Source organism: Apodemus sylvaticus, chromosome 13, assembly GCF_947179515.1.
Source record: "Apodemus sylvaticus chromosome 13, mApoSyl1.1, whole genome shotgun sequence".
In the NCBI taxonomy this organism is placed as follows: domain Eukaryota; kingdom Metazoa; phylum Chordata; class Mammalia; order Rodentia; family Muridae; genus Apodemus; species Apodemus sylvaticus.
Genome location: NC_067484.1, coordinates 23,428,041 through 23,453,966, shown reverse-complemented (window position 1 = coordinate 23,453,966; position 25,926 = coordinate 23,428,041). Strand labels below are relative to the sequence as shown.

Genomic DNA, 25,926 nt, shown 5'->3' with positions numbered 1-25,926 from the left:
ACTAGTCTGAATTCTTAAGAAAACAGATCATGTCTATAACATTAAAACTAGCAAATGGTTTAGATCCCCAATCTTGTATAATTAAATTAGTGATGTCTTATATATACCTAAGTTGTAAACTCTTAAACATATGTCACTACAGATTCTGTATCTCATTTTCTATTCAGAACACACTGTCATATGATCAGTCCACATTTATCATTATCACCATGGAACTCATAGGGAGGATTTGCAAGCGCTGTGGAGAACCCTGCAGGGTCACTGCAGTTTTCTGAGCCAGTGTGATTTGCTTACCACACTGCAGAAGTTAAGAACAGGGGTTGAATGAATCACTAGTTATGCCTTCAGACGTGGAAGATGGGTGCCACGTGTTTCCATCATAAAAGTCTATAGTCAGGAGTTTAACTCTGCAGTAAAAAATTCCCCATCAGTGTGAAACCTGGCACAGTTCAATTTTACCCTAAAATTAAGTCTACAAGTTATAAACTGCCACCCTCACTTAGCTCTCTCTGTGCTCAGAATACTGTACCTAAATGGAGGTGTCCAGTTCCAAACCTGCAATAGCTGTTCCCAGCAGCACAAAGCCAAGCACTCAGTGATTTAAGCCCTGGCTGGTGAGGCAGCAAGTATAATAGGAGACTGAGATATGCCAACCCCCTTTATTCCCTGATGCAAACAGGCTCCTATCCCAGGAAAAGAGAAACTACAATAGAAGAAAGGTTTTTACAAATTCAAATGTTATATATAACCCAGCAAAAATTTTAATTTCTATTATTCTTTAAAACAATCGATCAACTGAGTGAGTCAAGATTAAAAGTTACCATTGCACTTTGAACAGAAAAATCAAAGGCATACGTACTGATCGCTGGGGCTATTCCACCTACGGACCCAGGCCCAGGGATGTTTCCTGCCACAGCTGCTGCCTGGGCCGCAGCGGCAGCTTGCGCGGTAGCCGCCTGTTGCTGCATCTGCCGGTGGCACTGCCGCAAATCAAAGACCTTTTAAAAGCAAAAGTGTAAATTTAATATATGAGTGCACTACCAAAGATTCCATTCATCAAAAGCCAACAAGCACTATATCAACAATCCAGAGTTCCATTTGCCTCTCACAAGAAAAGAACTAACTAGAAGTTTTTAAATTTCAGGGCCTTTCCAAAGCACCCAGGTTTGATCCTCAGCACCCGCACGACAGCGTGAAACTGTATAACTGCAGTCCCAAGGGCTCTCATGCCCTCTTCTAGCCTCCAAGGGCTCCCAACACTCTAGTGGGGCACAGACATACATGAAGACACACATACACATAATTCTTCAAAATAAGTTTTTAAATTTTTACAGTTTGGATATCAGCAAGAGGTACATCAGTGTCTGCAGCAGATCCATGGGCTAGCTAACCCTTGCTTTGTGAAGAGCTAGCTATCTGTTTCCAAAGAACAAGTAAGAAATTGCCCATCCTTTCAAAGTCAAAACTATTAAGTTGTCTTTTAAGCTACAAAAGGAAGGCTCTGATTTCTGGCCAGCATCTCTGACAATGCTTAAAATTGGAAAAAGTATTGGAAAACTGCATTGCCACTATATAAGAAAGCATCTATATGTGGGAAGGGGTGGGTGGGAGGACAGGGGAAGAGAAGGGGGCTTGCGGGACTTTCGGGGAGTGGGGGGGCTAGAAAAGGGGAAATCATTTGAAATGTAAATAAATTAAAAAAAAAGAAAGCATCTATAGTTATTACATTTAAAACATTTTCTCTCTCTCTCTCTCTCTCTCTCTCTCTCTCTGTGTGTGTGTGTGTGTGTGTGTGCGCGCGTGTGTGTGTGTATACGGATGCCCAGGACAGCTAGAAGAGGGTGTCTCATTCTCTGGAGCTAGAACTGCAGGTAGCTATGTGATACCTCACATAGACTCAGAACCCACCTCGGGCCACTGGAAGGTGGACAAGTACTTTAAACTAAGATCCTGAACCTTGTGGAGAAAGTACTTTGCCCACTGAGCCACTTCTCTAATCTTTATCCTAGAACTCAAGTCTTAATGAAGTACAAATTATAAACTGTTTTTACAAATCAAGCCTTTGATGCTTTATCTAAAGTTATTAACAATCATCTAGGTTTAATTCTGATAGCTTATATGAAATTCCTATTTTCTTGTGTTTTACAGTGCCTATATGTAATCACTTTTTAAAAGCCCATCACTAATCAAGTATAGTATATGTAATTCTTCTTTAGGGGTGAGGGTGAAGGGGTCTCACTCACTATGTAGATTAGACTGGCCTGGAACTCAGAGATCCTTCTGCCTCTGCCTCCCAAGTACTAGACTACAAGTCTGTACCACTATACCTAGCCCATATGTAATCTTACTATTTAAACATCGGCTAAAAAAAATACTCAACATTCCTCCCCACCTATCACAAATCATTAAAATCAACCAAATAATCTTCACACATGGGCACAGTACAATTATGTTGTAAATGATCACATACACAGCTGAACAAACAGTACACAGTGGCAGATATTACAAGAAACCACAAAAATGAAAACGGAGGACGTCAATCTGAAGATGAATAAAAATGATGGACCAGATACTGAGGGAAACCTTTCTTCCATACATCATCCATGTAACTATGATGCTGAGAGTGGAAAACAAAGTTTTCAGCCAAGCCATACCACATTTCTAAGACTGTCCTCACCACCAAATATAAATTTGAGCCTCCACTGTTCCATCCCTTGAAACTCTTAACTTTACAACAGTCCTCCATAAACGCTTAAACACTAGTTGCATGAAATTTTAGTTTACTTTTCACCAATTGTGTGTTACAGAATACAGGTTTGGAGATTTTAGTCAATGTTTTCAAGAATTTATGTATCACTTTATTCAGAAATCTGAAACACTAGGACATAAAAGCAACCACAGAACTACACAGCTGCTTACAGTAAAGCACAGATTCCCCAGAACATGTGTTCTACCCTTTGAACACACGCATACGTTGTCGTGCTGGTGCTCCTGTTTGCTGAGATGGAGTAGCATCATGCAGCCGAGGCTGTCCTGAGATTCACAAAGCCCAGCCTGCTTTGAACTCACAGTTCTCCTGCCTTCTGTTGAATGTACCACTACAAGATAGTAAGTATCTCCACCTCTGGCCAGAGCATATCAACCAAAGACCGCTTTCCACTTCCTGTACCTCCATGTCCAGGCTTCAAGCAATAGAGGTTTTTAAGTCTAAAATATTTACATATAAATGCAACTGACCTTTATATACGCACTTGGGTAGATCTTATGAACAGCGTCACCAGGTGCTCGGCCAGCTTCTCTGTCCAGGTAGTAACTCTGTACGAAGACCGCGTGGTCACTAAGGCACCTGACCCAAACGTCACCTTCACCTTTACATTCCAACTGCACTCCTTTGCCTATGTGCAACCTAAGGAAGGAAAGACAGAACTCCATTTCATCTTGTTATAACAGGTTTCAGTTCAGGTGCATACAAAACAATACCTAAAAGGCAGCCTTGTTAACAATTTTTATAACAAATAAATACATTAATTTCTTTATAAAGACACAGTACTTACTATATATCAGAAGTACTCACACAAATTTCATTTAACCCAAATAACTCAGTGAGGTAAATTCTACTTTTAGAGAGAGAGAGAGAGAGAGAGAGAGAGAGAGAGAGAGAGAGAGAGTGAGTGTGTTGGGGGAGGTGCCCATGAAGGTCAGAAATTGGCATCAGCTCCTTTGGAGCTACAGTTATAGGCACTTGTGGGTACTGGAAACTGAACTCCACTCTTATAGCATAACAAATGTTTTAATGATTGAGCCATCTCTCCAGCCCTATATAATTTCTACTTTTATAAGAATACTGAGTCTTATATGCTACATTGCTCAAATCATCAGCCACTGATAACATAAAGCTATTTAAAATACATGTAAATCCAGCTATTCAATTACATTAGCAATATTTTAAGTGTTCAAAAGCCACATATGATTAACAGCTACTGAATGGGATAGCACAGACAGAAATCATAGTTGTAAAACAAAGAAAACTTGCTACTTTTTAACTCTATATTTATATTTACCAAGTACCTACATTAAAATGGAAGTTTACAAGTTCTAAGAATTGAAAATGACTTAACTTCTCTATATTTAAGACTCATATATATAGAAAAGCAATAGTAGAATAAAAGTTAATGTACTATTCAATTTTTTTACTCTCTAAACATACCTTGCTCTCTCAATAGCTTCTGTCCTGTGAACATTGGAAAGCTGACCCAAGCAAAAACGATCTCCTCCGGAAGGATCCACGTATCCATCCACAGTTACAATAGGGCAGCTTGAAGGAACCTTAAATGTCTCTCCTACCTGAACATCCATTTCAAAGTAAGCAATAGAACACCAATATTCAGGAGCTACAGAAAACAAATGAAAAGAATATGCACCATTGTAACAGATATTAGGAGGGAGGTGTTCACTACACCAAACAAACCTAAACCAAGATGAAGGGGCGATGGGCTAAGGAAACAAACAGAAGTCTACTAAGAATGTAAAATACTTAAAGAAGAGTGATTTCCATATCACATTTAAAGTACTTATACCTTAACACTCTAAGGACCAAGTCAACGAGAGCTTGAAGTACACTGGAAATCAGACTCTAGCCAGGTAGCAGTGGCACACACCAGCACTTGAGAGGCAAAGGCAGATTTCAATGAGATAGGCCTTGTCTACAAAGTAAGTTCCAGGATAGGCAGGGCTACACAGTGAAACTCTGCCCCAAGAAACTAAATAAATAAATTGACCAGAGTCTAAAATAAACTGTTGTATTATGATAGTTCATTTGAATTCACATCTGTTCTGTGACCTGAATTTTCAATTTTAAAAACTACACTAACCCTAATACATAGTCTTTCTTATGATTTTACAGACCCCTAATTAGGATAAAAATCCCTAAGTCCTGCTTACACTTACAATTATGTAGTTATTTTACAGGAGATGGCTGTCTCTCAAAAATCAAAGGTCATTCTCCTTGTGTACATATATCCCATGTACAGCAAGGTGTATTGTATTGTTAGCAGTTTAGTGAAGTAGTACAATTGTGGCTCTGAACATAGTTTCCTTATGTGAAGTGACTATCAGGGTGGAGCGGGAGAAGAGACCATGCTCGATGTGGCTTGCAAATACAGTCAATTAGTCCTGACTGTTTGCATTACTAAAGAAAATTCATATACATGTCATTTTTTTGGTTTTCCTTTTATGTTTATTTAACAGATATCTATAGAATATTTGGGAAATCTTTGGGTGACATGGAAAACAGCAAATGAAAGAGTTTCCAGGCCCTCACAGATACACCGCAAGCAGGTACAAGGTGAATGAGCACGTGAATGTGAAATGTACATCATGAGCAACACTGTGCGGAGAATCAGAATGAGAGCAGGAGGAGGTCAGGCAGTGGTGGATGGGGAGAGGAGGATGGGGAGCAAGAAGAGTGTCACAGAACAGACCGTGACTGGAGGACACTTACTTCAGCCTACAAAGTTGAGGGACAATCTATCTGAAACCCAAGACCTTAGTAAAAAAAGGCCTGCACCGGCCCCAGAGGAAGAATTTATGACAGATTAGGAAGGGAATAATAGTTTTGTCTTCAGAATTTATCTGTATCATGATGTGTTATAGTTTGTATAATCTGAATCAAAACTTTCAACAATCTAAAACAATACTTTGTTTTATAGTATTTTATTTTATTTTTTTTATAAAAAAGCCTATATTTCAAGTCCCCCCCCCAATGAAGTATTGACACTTAATATGTAAAAAGAATGATATAAATATAATATTAATGAATGAATTTCTGTCTTAGTCAGGGTTTCTATTCCTGCACAAGCATCATGACCAAGAAGCAAGTTGGGGAGGAAAGGGTTTATTCAGCTTACAGTTCTGCATTGCTGTTCATCACAAAAGGAAGTCAGGACTGGAACTCAAGCAGGTCAGGAAGCAGGAACTGATGCAGAGGCCATGGAGAGATGTTCCTTACTGGCTTGCTCAGACTGCTCTCTTATAGAACCCAAGAGCACCAGCCCAGGGATGGTAACACCCACAATGGGCCCTCCCCCCTTGATCACTAATTGAGAAAATAAATGTCCCACAGCTGGATCTCATGGAGGCACTTCCCCAACTGAAGCTCCTTTCTCTGTGGTAACTCCAGCCTGTGTCAAGTTGACACACAAAACCAGCCAGTACAACTGACCCCTTGTCAACTTGACACACAAATACATCACTATTAAGTTTCAACCCTACTTTCTTATTCATCCCCAAGATCTAAATTACTTTAAAAGTCCCACAGTCTACATATTAAAAGTTCAATCACTTTAAAATGTCCAATATCTTTAAAATTCAAAGTCTTTTAACTGTGGGCTCCACTAAAATACTTTCTTCCTTCAAGAGGGAAACATATCAGGGCACAGTGACAACCAAAAGCAAAATTTAAACTCCAATGGTTCAATGTCTGGGATCCAACTCACGATCTTCTGGGCTCCTCTAAGGGCTTATGTCACTACTCCAGCTCTGCCCTTTGTAGCACACAGCTTGTCTTCTAGGCTCCAGCTGCCTGTACTCCACTGCTGCTGCTGTTCTTGGTGGTCATCACATGGTACTGGCATCTCCAAAACGCTGCTATCTTCTACTGTAATTAGGTTTCATCAATAGCCTCTCATCAGGGTGACAAGCCTCTGCTCCTATGCATGACACCTTCAAGTCCTGGGCCATCAATTGCAACTGAGGCTGCACCTTCACCAATGGCCTTCCGTGGCCTCTCACTGTGCTAAGAGCCTCAGCTGTTCTTCATGACCCCTTCATGCCTTCAAAACCAGTACCATCTGGGTGACTCTTACACAGTACCAAGTCCAGCCACAGCACAAAATACAACTGTGCCTATCTCTGGAACACACTCTCTGTGCTCTCAGAAAACACTTTCCAGAAGATTTCACCTCAGTGATGCTGGTCTCTTCTTAATCACCGCTAATTTCTTAGCTCCAGCTAACCAGCATCAATAGTCCCAGTAACACAAAGGTTTGCTTTAATGGTTCTGGTATCTTGTTAATCACAGCTGATTCTTCAGCCCCAGCTAACCAAAACCACAGAATCTTCACAATCAAAACATGAACACTGTAAGAGTCTTTAATCTTCCCTCTGAAATTTCACAAGCCAGGCCTCCATCTTCTGCACTGTTCTCAACATTATCTTCCAAGCTCCTACAGAACATTCAACAGAGCTCATAACACTAAATGCATCATCTAGCCCAAAGTTCCAATGTCCTTCCACAGTCCTTCCCAAAACATGGTCAGGTTGTCACCCAAAGTTCCAAAGTCCTTCCACAGTCCTTCCCAAAACATGGTCAGGTTGTCACAGGAATATTTCACTACGCTGGTACCAATTTGTCTTAGTCAGGGTTTCTATTCCTGCACGAACATCATGACCAAGAAGCAAGTTGGGGAGGAAAGGGTTTATTCAGCTTACAGTTCTGCATTGCTGTTCATCACAAAAGGAAGTCAGGACTGGAACTCAAGCAGGTCAGGAAGCAGGAACTGATGCGGAAGCCATGAAGGGATGTTCCTTACTGCCTTGCTCAGCCTGCTCTCTTATAGATCCCAAGAATACCAGCCCAGGGATAGCCCCACCCACAATGGGCCCTCCCCCCTTGATCACTAATTGAGAAAATGCCCCACAGCTGGATCTCAAGGAGGCACTTCCCCAACTGAAGCTCCTTTCTCTGTGATAACTCCAGCCTGTGTCAAGTTGACACACAAAACCAGCCAGTACAATTTCTCAAAAGAAAATTTTAATTGAACCAAAAGTGGGGAACACCTTTAATCTCAGCACTCCAGAAGCAGAGGCAGGTAAATCTGACCAGCCAGCCTGACCAGCCAGCCTGGTCTACATAGTCAGTTCCAGGAAAAACTGGGCTATGTAGAAAACTTCTGTCTCCCAAAAAATAAAAATAAAAAAGAAAGAAAGAAAGAAAGAAAACTGGAAATTTTAATTAAACACACACACACACACACACACACACACCCCTAAACAACACACTTTACAGGATGCTGGTTGATACTGTCAATAGAATCTACAATCACCTAAAAGACAAAGCTTTGAGAAAGTGTGTGACAGTTTCATACTGGTTAACTAAGGTAGAAAGACCCACTCTGGGCTGACACAGGAGAAGAGCGCAGGGCACAGGTACTGCTTCCTGACTGCAGATGTAATGTGCCCAACTCCTAATCCTCTTGCCACAATGACACCCTATGACGAACTATACCTCTAAACTGGAATTAAACCTTCCTTTCTTACATCACACATTTTCTCAAACAAGCACAACAGAAACACAGTACTGAGAAATGGAGCCACTGCTGTAATCCCGCTTGACCGCGTGGTTCATGAGCTGTGGGAATTAAGAGGAATGTGGAAGTTTGGAACTTTGATCTTGAAAAGCCCTAGAATGCCATACATAGAGCTTTAGGGGTCATTCTGGTATGTGTTTGCTAAGAGAAATACAAAATACAGACACTCAAGGCCAGGCACTTTATCTGAAGCTGGTTAGACTCAGGCTGGACCCTGCCTGTGTTCTGTAAACTTTAGTCAGGACAAACTTGAAAGTAATGGGCTAATGTGTTTGGTGGATGAAATAAGTCTCAGCGGAATATTCCATCTGTGCCATAGGTACTGCTCCCAGCTCTCATTCAGGTCTACAGTGAAAGAGCAAAACCTTGGGCAGCGAAACGTGAACTACACACAGTTGGCCAAGAGCAACCAAACTCTTATGTGGCTGAAGTCACACACAAGTAACAGCAGCAGTGAAGAGTGAAGAGATCAGCGGCCATTACACCTGCTACAGTGAGCTACATCCTCAAACTGTTGAGACAAAGAAATCCTCCCTTCCTTAACCTGCATTGTTTAGGTGTTGTCACAGCACTAGAAGAAGGCGCTAACACACAAAGGCACCTAATTGCTTGGCAAAGCTCTGTCAAGCTACAAAGAAAGTCCTTTCCAATGAGGAGTTATTAAGCAGCATTCAGGAAGCTAATTTGGGAAGAAGGTGAATGGCGCTAGCCTGGATGACTCAGGACTATACAGGAAGACTGTGGACTACACAGGAAGACTGTGGACTACACAAAAGAAAACGAAAAACGAGATGGCTCAAAAAATGCTTGAATATTTTGTAATATCAATCCAATTAATTCACTGCAAATATGATTCTTTAAATATATTTGTTTAGACCATATAAAACATACCTTAATGATTGCTTAAACACCAGTTTTTGAAACATTTTGAGTTATTTTCTATACTAAAAATCTTTTAGATTTATTTATTTTCATAGCATTTGTTTGTCTACATGTGTGTATGTGAACCACATGTGTGAAGAACCCAAAGAGGCCAGAACAGAGCACCAGATCCCCTAGAACTGCAGTTATGATCTTTGAGTAGTTAATGTAAAAACAAAAATTTTGTTATGAAATGAATCGAATGCTGAAGGTGAGGCTTCCAATTACAATGTATTTCCCAGTATCTACTGATGGCTGAAGCTTCATTATAGGCAAAAGTCAAAGAACAAAAAGGTAAGTTTTGTAGCCTCCAAGTTTGAGAAAAATAAACTTTTATCATTATCAATTGAATATCTGCAAATTCATTACTTCCCTGGCACCAAGATCCCATCTGCCTAACACCCCAGACACACAACACAGTGAGGCTTAAATAAGCTGCAGCCTACACAGAGTGACATGCACTGACCTACTGAGAGCTAACAAAGAGTTTTAAGCAATTAAGAATGAGGAGGAAGTTGCATTAGGTAACAACTGAAACCAATAATGGAAAGCCATGACCTAAGATGGCGGAAAGAAGAAGTCTCTATCTATGAGGACACAAGGCTGTAAGTGGGAAAGAGCTTGGTGCTGCTAGGCTACAACCTACTTCACAGAAAGTTGTTTCACTCTCAGCAGTCAAAAGGGAAGGTTTTATTTTAAAAATAATGGAAGGCTAATACAAAATACCCCTTAAACTTTTTTTTTGCTATTTTTGCCTCAAAGACAAACCACATAAAAAAACAAAAAACAAAAACAAAAACAAACCCACTTCTGTAGCTTATCAGGACTAGCAGGAAACAAGAAACTGGGGCTATTCGGTCCAGAGAGTACATCCTGAAATGTGCAAGCAAATCCTGAGTAAAGGAACGAAGACCCAGAAGGACACCACGGTCTGTGCTCACTGATAAGTGGATATACGCCATAAAGTACAGGATAGCCATACTACAATCCACAGACCCAAAGAAGCTAAGTAACAAGGAAGGCTCAAGGGAGGATGCTTGAATTCCACTCAGAAAGGGAAATAAGACACTGGAGGTGAATGGAGGGAAGGAACCAGTTTCGGGGAGAGGGGTTGTTGGGATCCAAAGGAGGGGTAGTGGGAGAAGGGAAACTAGGGGTGGGGGGCATCTCTGGGACAAACCAGAGCCCTGAAATGGGGGAGGCTCCCAAGAATCTATGGAGGTGATCCTAGTTGAGACTCCTAGTAACTGGGGGTAGTGGCCACCTCCTGTGGCCCAGCAGGACTTCACCCAGTGGAGAGAGGAGGACATCAACTCACCAACAAAACCTTTGACCCAAAATCTGTCCTGCCTGCAAGAAGTGCAGGATGAAGATGGAGTAAAGACTGAGGGAATGGCCAGCCAGTGACTGGCCCAACTTGAGACCCATCCCATGGAGAGTCACCCCTGACACTATTAATGATTCTCTGCTATGCTTGCAGACAGAAGCCTAGCATAACTGTCTCCTGGGAGGCTTCATCCAGCAGTGGATGAAAAAAGATGGCGAGTCCGATGGCCAAACATTAGGTGGAGCCCAGAGAGTCTTGTGGTAGAGTGGGGGAAGGATTGAGGGGACCAGAGGGGTTAAAGACACTGTAAAAAGATGTACAGTCAATTAATCTGGCCCAGACTGAACCATCAACCAAAGATCACGTATGGGCTGGACCTAGGCCCCCTACACATTTGTAGCAAACTGTCTTCACGTTCTCCCAGCTGGGCCGCCCCATTGGGCCTTGGTGAGAGAAGGTGCGCTCAGCCCAGCTTCAACTTGATATGCCAGGGTGGGCTGGTGCCAAAGGGAGAGGGGCTTTCCTTTCTCTGAGAAAAAGGAGAGTTAATAGTGGAAGGGGGGAAGCTTGTAATGGAGGACTGTGAACGACGGAGGGAAGGGGCTGAGATCGGGGTGTTAAAGTGTTAAATAAATTAATGAAAAAATGAAGATATTAATCAGATTGATTTGAGGTTCTTTTGTTTTTATAATATAAGAACTCAGCTAAATACTGTTTGTAAAGAAGGGGTGGACTGTAAAGCACGAGTTTTTACTACTGTAGAGTTGTAATGGAAAATGTATCTCTCCAAAGTATTATCTTTAATTCCCAAAAATAAAAATAAGGTAATACAAAATCTGCATGGATACCTAGTAGACTCCCTGAGTTACTCTTTTATTACTCTGATCTGAATGTGAAACCTATAAATCTGTTATGAGCATATGAACATACTCCTGAAACAAAAACAGCCTCAAAAACAGCGCTCATGGAGGAACATTGCTAACTGGCTTGTTCCTCTTAGAGCAACCAAAACCACCAACCCTGGAATGGCACTGCCCAAACTGAACTGCACTCTCTCATATCAATCTTCAAGCAAAACCTGGGTTCTAACCTACAGATGCTATACTAGAAGTATAATTGAAGAACTACTCCTTTTCTGCAATTCGGTGGACAAAGATCCCTTTCGGGATGCATTTGCCATTAAGCCACTTCTATGTTCTACAGAAAGATAGGTACCAATGTCAATACAGGCTGCTGCAGAGGTATCATGAAGTCGCCAATATTATTCTCTAAACAGCAGGGGCACTGTAAGAAGAATGAAGCAAATTTAAACTGCCATTACTTATTCTGTACTGTACATTTCATTCAGTCCTCCTCCTTTCTTCAGAACTGGACCATCCTTATTCCTGCAGACCATCTCCTACTGAGCTACATATAAAACACTAGGTTATCCTTAAACTTATAGGTAAGGGTCACTGTGGCTATATTTTTAAAGTCTTTATTAGAAACATACACTTGTCCTATGTCTAAAAAGGGTTGTTCCAGAAGAACCATCAGACACCAAAACCTGCAGTTGCTTCAGGTCTCTTACGTAAAATGATACTATGTTTGCAAATAATATATTAAAAGGTGTGTATAGATCATATGAGAATACTACATGGCTAATACAAAGGACTTGAGTCTTAGAACTGGGTATCTGAGAGGCATCCTAGGATACTGAGAGGCAACTAACTTTGTATCTTTTGAAATGAAGAAAATAAGTTAAAAAGAAAAAAAGAATTAGAAAACCTCACGTGCCTTTGAGATTTCAAGTTTTCAGGGTTGCTCTGTTGTCAAAGTCTGTCTCTACCATATGGGCCCTAGGGATCACGCTTGGTCTCATCAGACTTGACAGTACACCCCTTTACCCACTAAACCACAGCACTAGCCTCTTCCCCAGGTTTTTAGTCTACAATTCTGCTTAAGCTTAGTTTCCTTCTGCTAAATATTTATGTATTCAATGCCAAAACCTGGTAATTCTATACTTAGTATCTGATTTTAAAACATAGTTTTTACTTTTCTTTCAGAGTTAAAAACTAGTCTATGTGTGACTATCAACTACTCTTAAACTGCGAATTAAGCCAGTGAATATTACACTGTCTGAGTTTAGTTACCCTGCAATATAGTCCACTGGCATATGCATACCAATTATCATAGTCAATCTACATACAGGAAATCAATTCTGAAATATACATACCAGGATGATTGGAAATGGGAGGCTGGAATGCAAGTTCATTGTGAACTGGCCCTAAGAAAAAGCAGAATAAAACCCCCATTTCATTTATTAAAAGAAAACAGAATAAAACCCCCATTTTATTTATTAATAGTTTTTGAGTGCTAAAACTTTTAATAAACCTTAAATATAAATATCATAAGCCTTAAAATTTGTTTAGATCAAGTTATGCCAAGAATTTAAAAGTTTATTTCCTGAATTATTTTGTAATATTAACAGCTAACCTCTTAGTGTTATCTGACAAATCCTATCTGACAATTTACCAGTTATACATGCAATACTTAATACAACTTATAAATTATTTGTATGACATAATAGTAAAATTAATAATGCAATGTATAATGATTTAAGTTGCTAGCCTTTCTAAAAACAAATGCTTCTATTTATTAAGTTAGGGATATTTATATAATGGAACAGTAGCAATCATAATTAAAAGCTTATTATTTGTTAACACATTGTGCTAAAAATTTCACAAAATTACTATATTTACTTTTTACAATATTGCTTCAAGCAATTATAAGCCTTTGAGGCTTAGAAGATGTAAACAAGTGACCAGAAATCATAGAGCAAACCCAATAATTATACACACTGGTCCAGGCAGCCATTAAAAGTCACATTCTCTGAACACATGGGAAGATAGTAATGTAACCGATATGTGACAATAAGAATACAGCATGAACCCCCCCCATATATACATATCACACACACACTCACTTATATGACTAGAAGGATATAATACTAGAAGTATCCTGGGTTATAAGACTGTAGTATTATTATCTATGCCTTTTGTACTTCCCAATATTTTTGTACTATTAATCTTAAAATGAAAGGAAAAGTAATATGGAAGATTTATATTCCTCACTTTTTTCTTTATCCCTGTAATTCTGATTTTTAAAGTCAAAGGAACAATGTTCCTATTCTGCCTAAAACTGGACTGTGTAGGGTGTTGTTCCCAATGACGCCTATATGAAAAAGACAGCTATATAGATTCAATATCTAAGCATCTCTGATATCTATTGCTATGATTCTGCAGGGAGTGAAACCTTGAGATCATATAGCACTCAAGGGCTTAAATCGACTGTGGGTGGATACACATAAAAAACCTAAAAACATAAAGGAAACAAATGAATGGAAATAAATGTAGTGTTGATGAACCATTGGCAACAGTGAAATGAATGTACTTAGGGAACATCATGCAAAACGGAGATATGATAACTAATTAAAGAATTGTTTACAAAAAATACTGAAAAAGTAAAAAGCACTAATCATTTAATAAAATTAAATTGTAAGATGAATAAAGAATGCAAAACCATTTTTTAAGAAAATAGAAATCAAAGTCCTAGCTAGAAAACAAAAAGGCCCTGCTTACAATGAAAACGAGAGCTTACAGTAATGTCCAGGATGGGGCGGCATAGGCGGGTGGTGCTGAAGATGGCCGTTTTGGTGGTGAGGCAAATTAGGTGTGTATGGTGCAGTCCTACTTCCAGTCCAGGTGGTAGTGCTGTCTAAAAATTAAGGCCCATATGCATTAATTTGCTTTTATAAAGGCTGCCTATTTTTTCTCAACTATTTAAAAGATTTTAAAAAGCATGTACATACTATGATGGTAAGTAGCTGGCTGAGCAGTAAATCCATTCTGCTGCTGTCCTGGCTGAGGCCCTGAAGCTATCTGCAACAGTCCTTCACTATGGCTGCCTGCCAGAATACTGGCCGGCTGACCTAGAGAAACAAGAAGACATTAACACGGCACATGTATAGATGCGATTTTAGGCTTTCATACAAAAATGAAGGTCTAATTATATCTGATAATCCACAATTATAAATGTGGGCCAAAAGTAGAACTCATCCATTGCCTATCAAGTAAAAATCTAAAAATATCTATAAAGGCAAACCTTCGGAAGTTCAAAATGTTCCTTTCTTAAGCCATGTCTTCCTAACTAACACCAGTGGCCTATCTCTTCACAGACACTCTCAATGCTGAGAAAAGCAGCCACATGTCTAAGCTGTCGTAAGAGCTTTAGAAGCACGCCAGCTCAACCCTCCGGCACTTCACCCAGACCACGCTGGACTTTCCTGATTAAGATCTTCAACACCAACATAAAGTTAGGTACCACGGTACTGGCGCTGGGAATGCAGGGCAATGGCACGTCACAGCAACAACACAGGAGGCACAAACATGTTTTAGATGGAAAAGGATGGCAAGGGTGAAAAGTAACAGAAAATAAAACAACAACTAGGTCCACGTGGAACCAATACAGCATTTGTAAAACAACCAACAAAAACCTATCAGTCAGTTTTAAACATTTTCATGTTCTTTTTACATAAACAGAATCGTGCCAAGAATGTCACTGTGCACCCATATTTATATCAACTTAGTTGCTCCCTATGTAATACACCAAGAAAATAAGTTTCATTTGGCTCCTATTTTGCTCAAAATAAGTTTCATTGTTTTATTATTTGGCATTGTAAGGTTTTATTTTGTAAGTGGGAAAAATGTATTTCTTAAAGCAAGCATTAAATCGCGTTTACTCCATTTGGAATGCACCGAAAGGTTCTTATTATTATTTGTCACCAGCACTATAGAGTGCAATCAGAAACTAAAAGTCACTGCAATCTAACATATCAGAAAAAGGAGCTTGCCAGGCACAGGAGTATGGCCATAATCCCAGCCCAAGGAAGGGAAGCAAGATGACTTCAAGGCCAGCTGAGCTATAATTGGTAAGACTCTTGTCTCAAAATAACAGAAACAAAAACAAGGACACAGCATAAGTGTCCTACACAGCATAACTCTTAAAACCAAGACCTGCAAAGCCGCTGCTCTCTTCTCTAGTGAGCACGCCACTGCCGTGGACACGATGTCACAGTGTAAGCCCAGCTCATATAAAAGCCTTCCCAGCCCTGTCTGTCTAATGTCTTTCCTTTAACTCTATCAATATATCTTTTCATATATAAGAAAAAAAAAATCTCACCACAAGTTCTAACATATATATTTCAATTATAAAAAACTACTTTAAAAAGTATTAAGGCAGAATTGGATATATTTCATTCATTCACATCTTTTACTGGCCTTCAAGCACAACTCTCCATGCAGGAAGGAGAGGGGAGAGAAGGGGAGGGGAGAAGCGGAGGGGAGGGAAAGGGGAGGGGAGGGGAGAGGCAAAAGGTCAGGATGAAGTCACCTTGGAAATTCCTGAACACAGTCTGATTTCCAGAGACTATAAATCAAGTGCAGCCCCGGGCCCCAACAGTGATCTCCATGTAAGAAGATGTCACCTACTTTATTTTCCATCTCCACCATTTCTGTCAACCACACTCCAAATGAGTAAATACAGACAGGAAGCCAGCAATGTGAGGTAGGGACATGCAGCCACACATGTAACCCTAGCATTGCAGTGGAGACATGGAAATCAGGAGTCCAAACCTGGCCTATGGAATGAAATCTTGTCTCAGCCCCTCCCCCAAGGCTACACACACACACACACACACACACACACACACACACACACGTCAAATGTGAACACAAATTATCTGTGCTGAGTGTGACCACTGAAAAATACTGCTTTTAAGTGGTGGAAATGGACTAATGAGAAACTGTGAAACTATTACAAGGGCTGGGCATACCAGGTGGGAAACTTCTTGCCTATTATGGGTGACACATTAGCTTAGACCCCAGCCTAGGAAGAAGGAAAAGGAGTGGGGCAAAAACATTTCAGAAACAAATCTACTTGTAACAAAGATTAAATTTTCAATGTTGAGTCTAACATAGATAAAATAACATTCTCTTAGGTAGTTACAAATTATCAATCCTTATCAATCAAAATCTCTTGCCAATATAGGTTTTTAAACGATGCTCTTAGCAATCAAATGTGATTAACACTATTCACATGTTCTATAAGCCATTTAATTTTAAAAATAATAATTAGGAGCTAAGAAGATGTCTCAGTGTGTAAAACACTTGCTCCCCATGCATGAGGACCTAAATTCTAATCCCCAGAATCCAAATAAAGCTAGATACAATAGTATGTGTCTGTATTTCCTCCTAGGAGGTAAAGTCAAGAATCACTGACTCACCAGACAGCTAGCCTGGCAGATGCAGTTCAAACAAGAGACCCTGACTCAAACGAGATGGAAAGAAAGGGCCAACGACAGAAGTTGTCCCCGCCTTCTACATGGGTACACAGCACACACAGAGGCTGTCCCAGCCTTCTGCATGGGTACACTGCACACACGTTCACATGTACCTGTGTGTCATACACATTAAAAAAAATTAACAAATTTTAAATTAAATAAGCAAATGACTCTATTCTATAAAGCAGGAAGTCCTTGGACCTTTGGTGTTGTAAAAGCAAATAATACAAACAAAACCAGATCACACCATCTTTGTTAGGCTCCCAGAAAAGTTTAGCCTAGGCTGGAGGTATAGCTCAGTGAGCAAGGATTTCCCTAGCATGGGCAAGGTCTTAATTTCAACTGAAGTGATCAAGAAACAAAGAAAGGAAAAGAAGGAAGAAAAGAGAACAGAACAGTGAAATGGTGTAAAAGGTAACATTTTTACCACAAGGATCCTTTTCAAATATGTAGATCTTAGCTTTATACTGAAACTGGTAAAAAATACTTGATGTCTACCCAGGAAATAAATATTAAAAGCAAGTCTGTTAAAGAGCCTTTTTCCCAAGTAGTCACAAAAGAAAATTGAAAAGACTATTATAAAGTTACCCTCTCCGATAAAATAATGGACTAAAAAAACCACCTTCAATTGCATAGACAGATTTTATAAACATCTTGGTTCAAAGCTGTTTGCTGGTCCAGTGAGATGGCTCAGTAAGTATAGGTTCTTGCTATACAAGCTTGGTAAACCCGAGTCACCCAGACCCGTGTAAAAGGCTGGAGAGATGGCTCAGCGGGTTTAGAGCACTGACTGCTCTTCCAGAGGTCCTGAGTTCAATTCCCAGCAACCACATGGTGGCTCACAACCATCTGTAATGGGATCCGATGCCCTCTTCTGGTGTGTCTAAAGAGAGTGATAGTGTACTCAAATACATAAACAAATAAATCTTTAAAAAAAAAAAGGATCCATGTAACGATGGAAGGAGAAAACTGACTCCACAAAGTTGTCCTCTGACCCCCACAAACACACTGTGACTCACAAGTGCTCATGCACATTACATGCACACACACAATTACACATTTCAACACATACAATAATAAAAAATTAAATAAAAATTACTTGTTAACTACTTAAATATTTCTCTAAAATCTACCTGAAAAATACAGGAGACTTCATACTTATGCATGTAATAGTTAACAACACATGTAAGATTTCAATTTAAGATTACAATCAAGATCATTAACTTGACTGCGTCTCAGTATTTGAAACGTTAAATACATTGCAAATACCACTTTAACAGGTCTCCTTCCAGGCTGAATGAGTGGTAGGCTCAGAGGTGAGCATTCATTCACCTGAGGCATGTATCAGGCTCCACACCACACCCAGCACCAGAAAGATCACAACAGCTCCAAGTGACTACACATAAATAGTCAATGGTGAGGAAAACTTACGACTATATCTGACTGCAACACTCACTTGTGGAAGCCACAGGAATGTTGGGGAAGTTGGTGGTACTGGTGGCATTAGACTCTGCTGGGGCTAACAGAGCTGGGGCGCTGTATGTCTCCGTTGAGGCCCGATTACTTGGTGGGTGTTGGATGGTTTGGATAGAGTGTCCTTCAGTGGGTAAGGACGGCTGTCCTTCAAAGTCATGAACGTACTCATCTTTCACTAACATACTTGGTGGAGCTGTACATAGAAACACAAACACAAACAAAAAAGTCACACATTTATATTTTCATATCCTTCCATTTCCACAAGAAAAGCTATAAGTAATATGACAGTATCTAAAACTTGGCCATAGTAAATAATTCAAAATCAGATTTTTTTCCATATTACAGAGAAGCATTTTACTAGCTATAGCTACTTTAGAAATTTTATCAATTTGACTCACTGAACTTTGAAGACATATTCTTCAGTATTCTAACAAACTCAGAAGTACATAATCATCTAAATAAGTAAAGAACAAATGCCCAGCAACACGTTTACTCAGCTGTGAAGGCCACATACTCAAGGCAAACTGCAAACAAATATTTAGTTCCATCTTTCTGAACTTCACAATATGATAAAGTGGGATTTGAAAGGTATTCAAACCAGGACCAAGGATTACAATTAACATATCATTTGGAGTTGCTCTATACTGAAAGTCCCTTTAAAAGTCAACCTGAAGCCAAATGTAGGGTGTATGCCTGTAATGTGGTGTTCAGAAGGCAGGCTAAGGAGATCACAAATCATCAAGCTGGAATTTTTTTTCAAAATCTACATAAAAATTATGAGAACACTCAACAATTAAAAGTTTTCACAGTTTAATGAGCAATCTAGTGTCTAAGTCACGAAGATTAAAGTTTATCTTTAATCAACTAGGGATTGATTTGCATTGCTATATTTTTTAAGTGAAACTGAACCGTATTCCTATCAGTTCTGTTTAGAGCCTTCTCATGTGGTCTTGGCACACTGCTTTGGACTTTGCTGTCTATCCAGTAAAACCAGCCTTTAGGCTTTTGAACTAATACTTGTAGATAACTACTGTAAAGTTTACAATCAGTTGAATTCTAGTATTACATATCTTCTTAGAGCTGTTAAGGAAAGGCCACAAAGACATTCTCTTCAACTGAAAAACTAGTGTATTATTTTCCTTATCCTGTTCATCTACTGAACTGAGACTTCTAACAGTAGAAATGTTCCAAATCTGTTCAAGTTTCTGCACACCAACTCTTTTTTGACCTTTGAAACATGAAAATGTTGGTGTTTCAGTAGGGACTGGAGAGATGGCTTAGGAGTTAAAGCGAGCTGCTTGCTTATCCCTATTTGGTTTCCAGCACCCCAGTCACATAGCTCATAACTTATCACTCCAGTTCCTGATGCACCTCTAGCCTCAAGAGTACATATATGCACAAACTCAAAAACACAAAAATACACACACAATAAAAATACATCTTAAAGAAACTTCCATGGATACTTCACACATTATCATGTATCAGTAAAAAAGTCCAACCTACAAGAGCAACCTGCTTACAAGATTTACTATTATAATAGTAGTACAGATGTTTTAGGAGTAACCAATCACTCTTTGTCATTGGATTTAAGGCCCATTTCCTAAGAGGGAACCCATACCTGACACTGTCAAGGTGTCACAAATCTGAGACTAGATAGCTCATAGGCCCTAGAGGAAAATTTACTACTATTATTCTGCTAAAGGAACAAAGCAACAACATGCCTTCCTTCTAAGGGTGCACTGCTATACTCATAGATCAGTGTATCATTCATCCCTTATCAGACAAGATTCTCTTGCTGTAAGTGCAAATTAACAGAGACTCACAACTAGACACTGCAGAGAGCAGAAGACTCTACAACACCCAATGAGTCATCAAACCCCTCCCCCCTCAAGGCCCTGAAGAAGAGACTGAAAGATTGTAAGAGCCAGAAATGGTGGATGACTCCAAGGAAACATGTCTTCAAGACACAACAGGACTGATATAAGTGTGAACTCAAGAGACTGGCAATACAGACAAGACCCGTGCAAGTTCAAAACAAACAAAAAATCTCAGCACTGAGATGGTGAAACAGACACAAAATTATTCAATGGAGTACCACTGGGTATATCAAGCACATTCCAGGGCAGGTCCCATGGCCCAAGTATTTGGCCAACACAAAAGCAATTCTGTATTTTCTGTTTTGGTATTTTTTGCCTTGATGGTTATTTGGATCTCTGTTTTTGTTTAATGGTGTTGAGTGATTGGGGTGGGGCATATACAGGTATGCAATAGGAAGGTGGGTAGGATGTGGGAGGAGTTAAGAAAGAAGGAATATTAACAAAATATACTCTATGTACAAAGAATTTTAAATTAAAAAGTTGGCCCCAAATACTAATGTTGAACAAATTATAATAATAAACAAATTCCTGTTTAGGGAATTAGCTGGGTATGGTTAAGCTTTTCTAATTATGCTCTTTTAGCAAAATTCTGGATTTTTCTTCAGAAAGATCTTGGCATCTCTATTTAATTCCTAGACATTTAGGGTTTTGTTGAAGTGACTGAGGATTTTTTTTTTAACCTACTGGCAATGCTAATACAAAAGGAAACAGCAGTTTTGAATTTGAAAGGAATTTGAAGGAACTGCTCTGAGAAGAGTACCCGGGCAACTGTCATCCAGAAGAACCTGCTGCTGTCTCCTTTTAATAAACAGCTAAGCCTCTTCTGCCAAATACAAGTCTGGAACTAGGACTTCTTGGCTTCCCAACTCCTGCCCTGCTTCCCAACAGGTCGTTTTCGCTATTTGTCTGCTATATGTGTTTCCTCGTCCCAATAAACTCTTTCCTAGGTCAGAATCTGCTGATTCTTTCCGCTGGTGTTTGCAGTGTTCAGAGATTTCTCCAGTGCCACCTGTTATACTTCATATTTTTCCTGCCTTTTAATTCTTTAACTGGCAGAGAAAAAGAACCTTATCAAGACCCTTTGAGACCTCATCGTGGGAATCCTTCTGAAAGATCAACTCATGAAGGAAGAGCATTAAGGCAAAGTTCCTACTGCTGAGGTCAATAATCCCTCCACCAGACACAGGATGCTTTTATCTCTTCACCTGCCTCCCTGGGAACCAAAGTGGCTGGGTAGACATCACTGAGGACATCTATATAGGTAAACTTGAGTTCCCATGTTAACCTCATCCTCAAGCCACTGAAGACAATGCTGTTGTCAAACCTGAGAAAAAGCACCTAAAATCGCACACCTCAGGAGTCTCTCAGGAACACCAATGTAAAAAGTTACTGAGTCAGTTTACAAGGACACACTCAAGCACCCAGTCTGATGTGGTCAGCTGATGACTCTCCTCAGTACCGCACAGGCCTGACTCACTTGAAGCAATGGTACAATACATGTGGAAAGATATCAATCAGCCAGCAGAAAGACTGAGTATGTTGACCATTGAGTTAGCTGAACTTAAGAGCCAACTTCCAGACAACGGGCTCCATGTCCAAAATATCAAAACTATGACAGAAAAGATTAATCAACATGTCTCTGATGTTGCCCAACTGTTCGTCCAGTATAAGCACAGAAAGGTCATCAGAGCCCCAGCAATACCCACACTGGAGCAACATGGAGCTATGGACTATCATACTCCTGTTTATTCTATTCCAGGCTATGCAGAGGAAGCCCATCAGGTGACAGGAGACCATTTTCCCCAATATGATCCTACTCCCCGGCTCTTTCAGTAACTTTATACAAGCCACTTGGCTGGGAATCACAAAGCTTTCTGCGAGTGCCATTACAGAGAACAGGAGTTCCAGCAACCTTCAAGAGGCACCAGATGACCCAATCAATGGCTGGTAAAGGGTCCTCAGCATAGGCCTCCATCCCGTCCACATCAGAAGAACTGATCATTTCTATACAGTCCTGCTTCAGTCAAGGATATTACATTCAAGGGAGAAATACCCGAAATCTGTCATGTAAGTCTGAGGGCTATAGCCATGGGTGACCCAACATTAGGGAAATGGTAGGTCTTATCTAGGAACTGCAGAGTCTGATTAGGTTAAAAATCTAGGAGAAAGTTCAATAAGCTCTGGATCTTTTCTCAGCTGTGTTAGGTTGTCAGCAACGTTATTAAATAAAGTCATCATCTTATCCTTTAATTTTTTGACAAACATTAAAAAAAATATTTAGGCACATGAGAGAAGACTGCTCACTGGAACACCATGGGTTGGAAGAAACATACTAGGCAGAGAACTTATATCAAGACCAGAACTGAAGTACATTAATATGGATGATTTAGTTTGAGAAGCCTGATCATCTTCTATCATGGAGTCTGACAAGATTCCATGGCTACTCAAAATGCACAAGTCGTGAAGGATATGGAACTTACAGAATGAGCCCAGAGTTATGAACGGATGTTGAAGTGTGCCTTCCAATATGTAACCACAGTTCTAGATGATGCTAAAATGTATTCAAGCCATGCCAAGAATCTACTGTTGATGCAGATGTGCAACTGGCAATACAGTGTTGTGCAGACCAGTCTTTGCCTTCTCCTAAAAGACGTATTTAGATTTTGCAATCAAAGAAATGATGGCTCTGATAAAGTGCTATCCACTCATGATGCATGTAACAATATATACTTGATCTCAAATCCACTGTACCAAAATTAAACAGCATGCTATATGTGTTCAAGCTGTAGTTTAGAATGTGGTTTACTAATTTTATTTACTATGCTTTTCAATTAAAATGCTCAGTTTATTTTAATATAATTAGTAATGGTTTTCCATCAACCTTTATGTACAGAAATAAAATTGCCAACAATTTCAAGAGAGGGAGGGAAAGATTGGAAGTGCTGCCAGCCTAGGAATTTTTTTTTTTTCAATTTAACTTAAAATGTCTATTTCTTGGTAAAAACTTAAGATACCAATTAGGATAAAAGTCTAGAACAAAGTTTTTGACAAGAGAAAAAAAAAGCAAGTCACAAAAAACAAAATACTATGGTGACATACATGATTTAGGGGCTTAGGAGATGGTTTACCACCAAGGCTAGAAACCTGAGTATTATTCAAAAACTCATAAGAGAAATGATGCCAAGTAAACACACACACACACACTTTTCTTAAAAAAAAAAAAAAAAAAAAAAAAAAAAACAACCCACCAAGGCCCAGAAGATTTTTATAAATAAAGGAGAGTAATGCATGCAGAATAAAGCCCTGAACGCAAATACTGGGACCTAACCCACATGACTACACAAGCAGGGAAGGGGCACACTTTCACTTGTTACCTTCACTTGTTACCTTTCTAGACTGTTTCATTTATGGACCAATTATACTGCTTATTCAAAAAACTAATTTAAAAAACACAGTCTATACTTTTTAAGTCCATGAAAAAAGATATGGTTCTCTAGAGGAACAGAACTGATAAAAAGGATTTACTAGAGTGGCTTACAGGATGTGGTCAAGCTAGTCCAACAATGGCTGTCTCCTGAAGGAAAGTCCAGGAATCCAGTTCAGTCCACGAGACTCCATGTCTCAGCCAGTCTTCAGTATATATGGCAATCCTGGAGGAGGAGGCTGACAGCAGTGAAGGAACGCCTCAGCAGCAAGATCGATGAACTTGCCAGTGAAAGTGCAAGCAAGGAGAAAGCAGACATTTCTTTCTTCTGTGCCTTTATATAGGCTGCCATGAGGTACAGCCGGATTTAAGATGGGTCTTCCAACTTCAAGCAATCTGAATTTAAAATAGGTCTTCCTGCCTCAAATAGTCCAATTAAGTAGAAATCCCTCACTGGTATGCCTAGTCTAGGCTTGGGTTTTTAATATAACATACTCAACTGACAATCAACACTAGCTACACAAGTCTTCTACTCCTTGTCAACCTGACACAATCACATCTTATTTCATGCTTAATTTCCAAATGAAACCAATAATCAGGTCAAAATTACACCTAACACGATATAGTCTCCCACATACAACCAGAAGCACATTAGGTACTTTAGAAAGGTGACACCAGTGGTGGCGCACACCTGTAATCTCAGCACTCTGGGAGGCAGAGGCAGGCAGATTCCTGGTCTACAGAGTGAGTTCCAGGACAACTATAGAGAAACCCTGTCTCCAAAGAACCAAAAAAAAAAAAAAATTTAAAAAAGCGACACTGTTTCTTGGACACTCTTTTAGTATCTCTGATACAATTACACACTGGTATTATCTCAACTGATGCTACACATCAGGATAAAAAATAACAGGGAAAAAACCCACAAATATCTAAAAAAACACATAACAAAATATGAAAGAAACATTTATGTCAATTATAAACATCATTTCTGCAACTAGTCATAATATAACTATCTTCCTCTACTATTCATTCTATATTTCCTCCATCCTCAGCAAGCATCTCAGCAGGTCCTTATTCTTTTTCTGGGGGAAGTGAGCCACACTTTCATTCCTAAAGAGTCTGTGTCCTTTATCATCCTTCCTGGATTAGGCTTTTGTACTTTCCCATTGACTTTAATCCCATAACATGGTAGCACCAAGAGATACCCTATACTTCAGACCAATCTTGCTTACTTCCATTGTAGAGAACCAATGCAATTACCTTTTGGTAATCTGGATCAATCACCCTTCCTAACACTGTTACTATTTTCTTAGACTATAGGTTTAGGGCATCAGAACCCCAAAGTGGTTAGGAAAAAGTGGAATGTTTCCTGTATCTTCTTGCAGAAGTACTCTTGCTCTCCAACCAAAATTTCTAAGCCAGCAGAACTTAAGATTCCATGACAGAAAGCAAAGTGATCTACCCCAAGTGGATCACTTGGGGTGATAGGGAGTGGAATTAGTCCCTTTTCCACCCCTTAAGTCCTTAGGCCATCAATCCTGACTATGGGAGAAACCATATTCCAAGCATATGCTGCCTTCTAGAGAACCCTGCCCCCACCCTCCAGGCTGGTGCTAATTGGTGCTGTAGCTGTGTCTTCTAAAGGCTGATCTGTAGTGAGGATTCTGGAATTTTAGTTTCTTTAAAAACACAGAAATAGAGCTGGAGAGATGGCTCAGCGGTTAAGAGCACTGACTGCCCTTCCAGAGGTTCTGAGTTAAATTTCCAGCAACCACATGGTGGCTCACAACCATCTGTAATGGGATCAGATGCCTTCTTCTGATGTGTCTGAAAATGACAACAGTGTACTCACGTACATTAAACAAACAAACACAGAAATATTATATGTGTTTGTTTTAATTCCAGGTGTGGGATATGGGGCTACTTCAGATTGCCCACAGAAGCTATGAGCTGCCTCGTTCACCGGTGGGGAAAAGGGGATCTTGACTTTGCCAGGTGCAGATAGTTTCTGCAATTCTGTGACATTTGGAATTCTGAGAACTTTTCAGGGGGTATATGAATGCTAGGGCCCCAAGAGGTGGGTGAGTTGTCAGTTATTGTTGGTTGCAGTTTGTTAAGCAGTTAAGTGCAAAGAAGAAACAATAGTTAGAAGAAAT

The 25,926-nt window shown here is 39.7% G+C and overlaps 1 protein-coding gene across 1 annotated transcript in view; it reads right to left on the bottom strand.

Moving 5' to 3' along the window:
• Positions 1–25,926, bottom strand: part of Smad4 (SMAD family member 4) — a 51,283-nt gene that overhangs the window by 1,971 nt on the left and 23,386 nt on the right. Inside the window, exons 5-11 of the mRNA XM_052201448.1 lie at positions 18,450–18,662; positions 14,465–14,584; positions 14,254–14,370; positions 12,830–12,880; positions 4,208–4,391; positions 3,238–3,406; positions 860–998 (exon numbers count right to left, since the gene is read on the bottom strand). Of these exons, the coding sequence (XP_052057408.1) occupies positions 860–998; positions 3,238–3,406; positions 4,208–4,391; positions 12,830–12,880; positions 14,254–14,370; positions 14,465–14,584; positions 18,450–18,662 (993 nt within the window). The remainder of the gene's footprint in view (positions 1–859; positions 999–3,237; positions 3,407–4,207; positions 4,392–12,829; positions 12,881–14,253; positions 14,371–14,464; positions 14,585–18,449; positions 18,663–25,926) is intronic.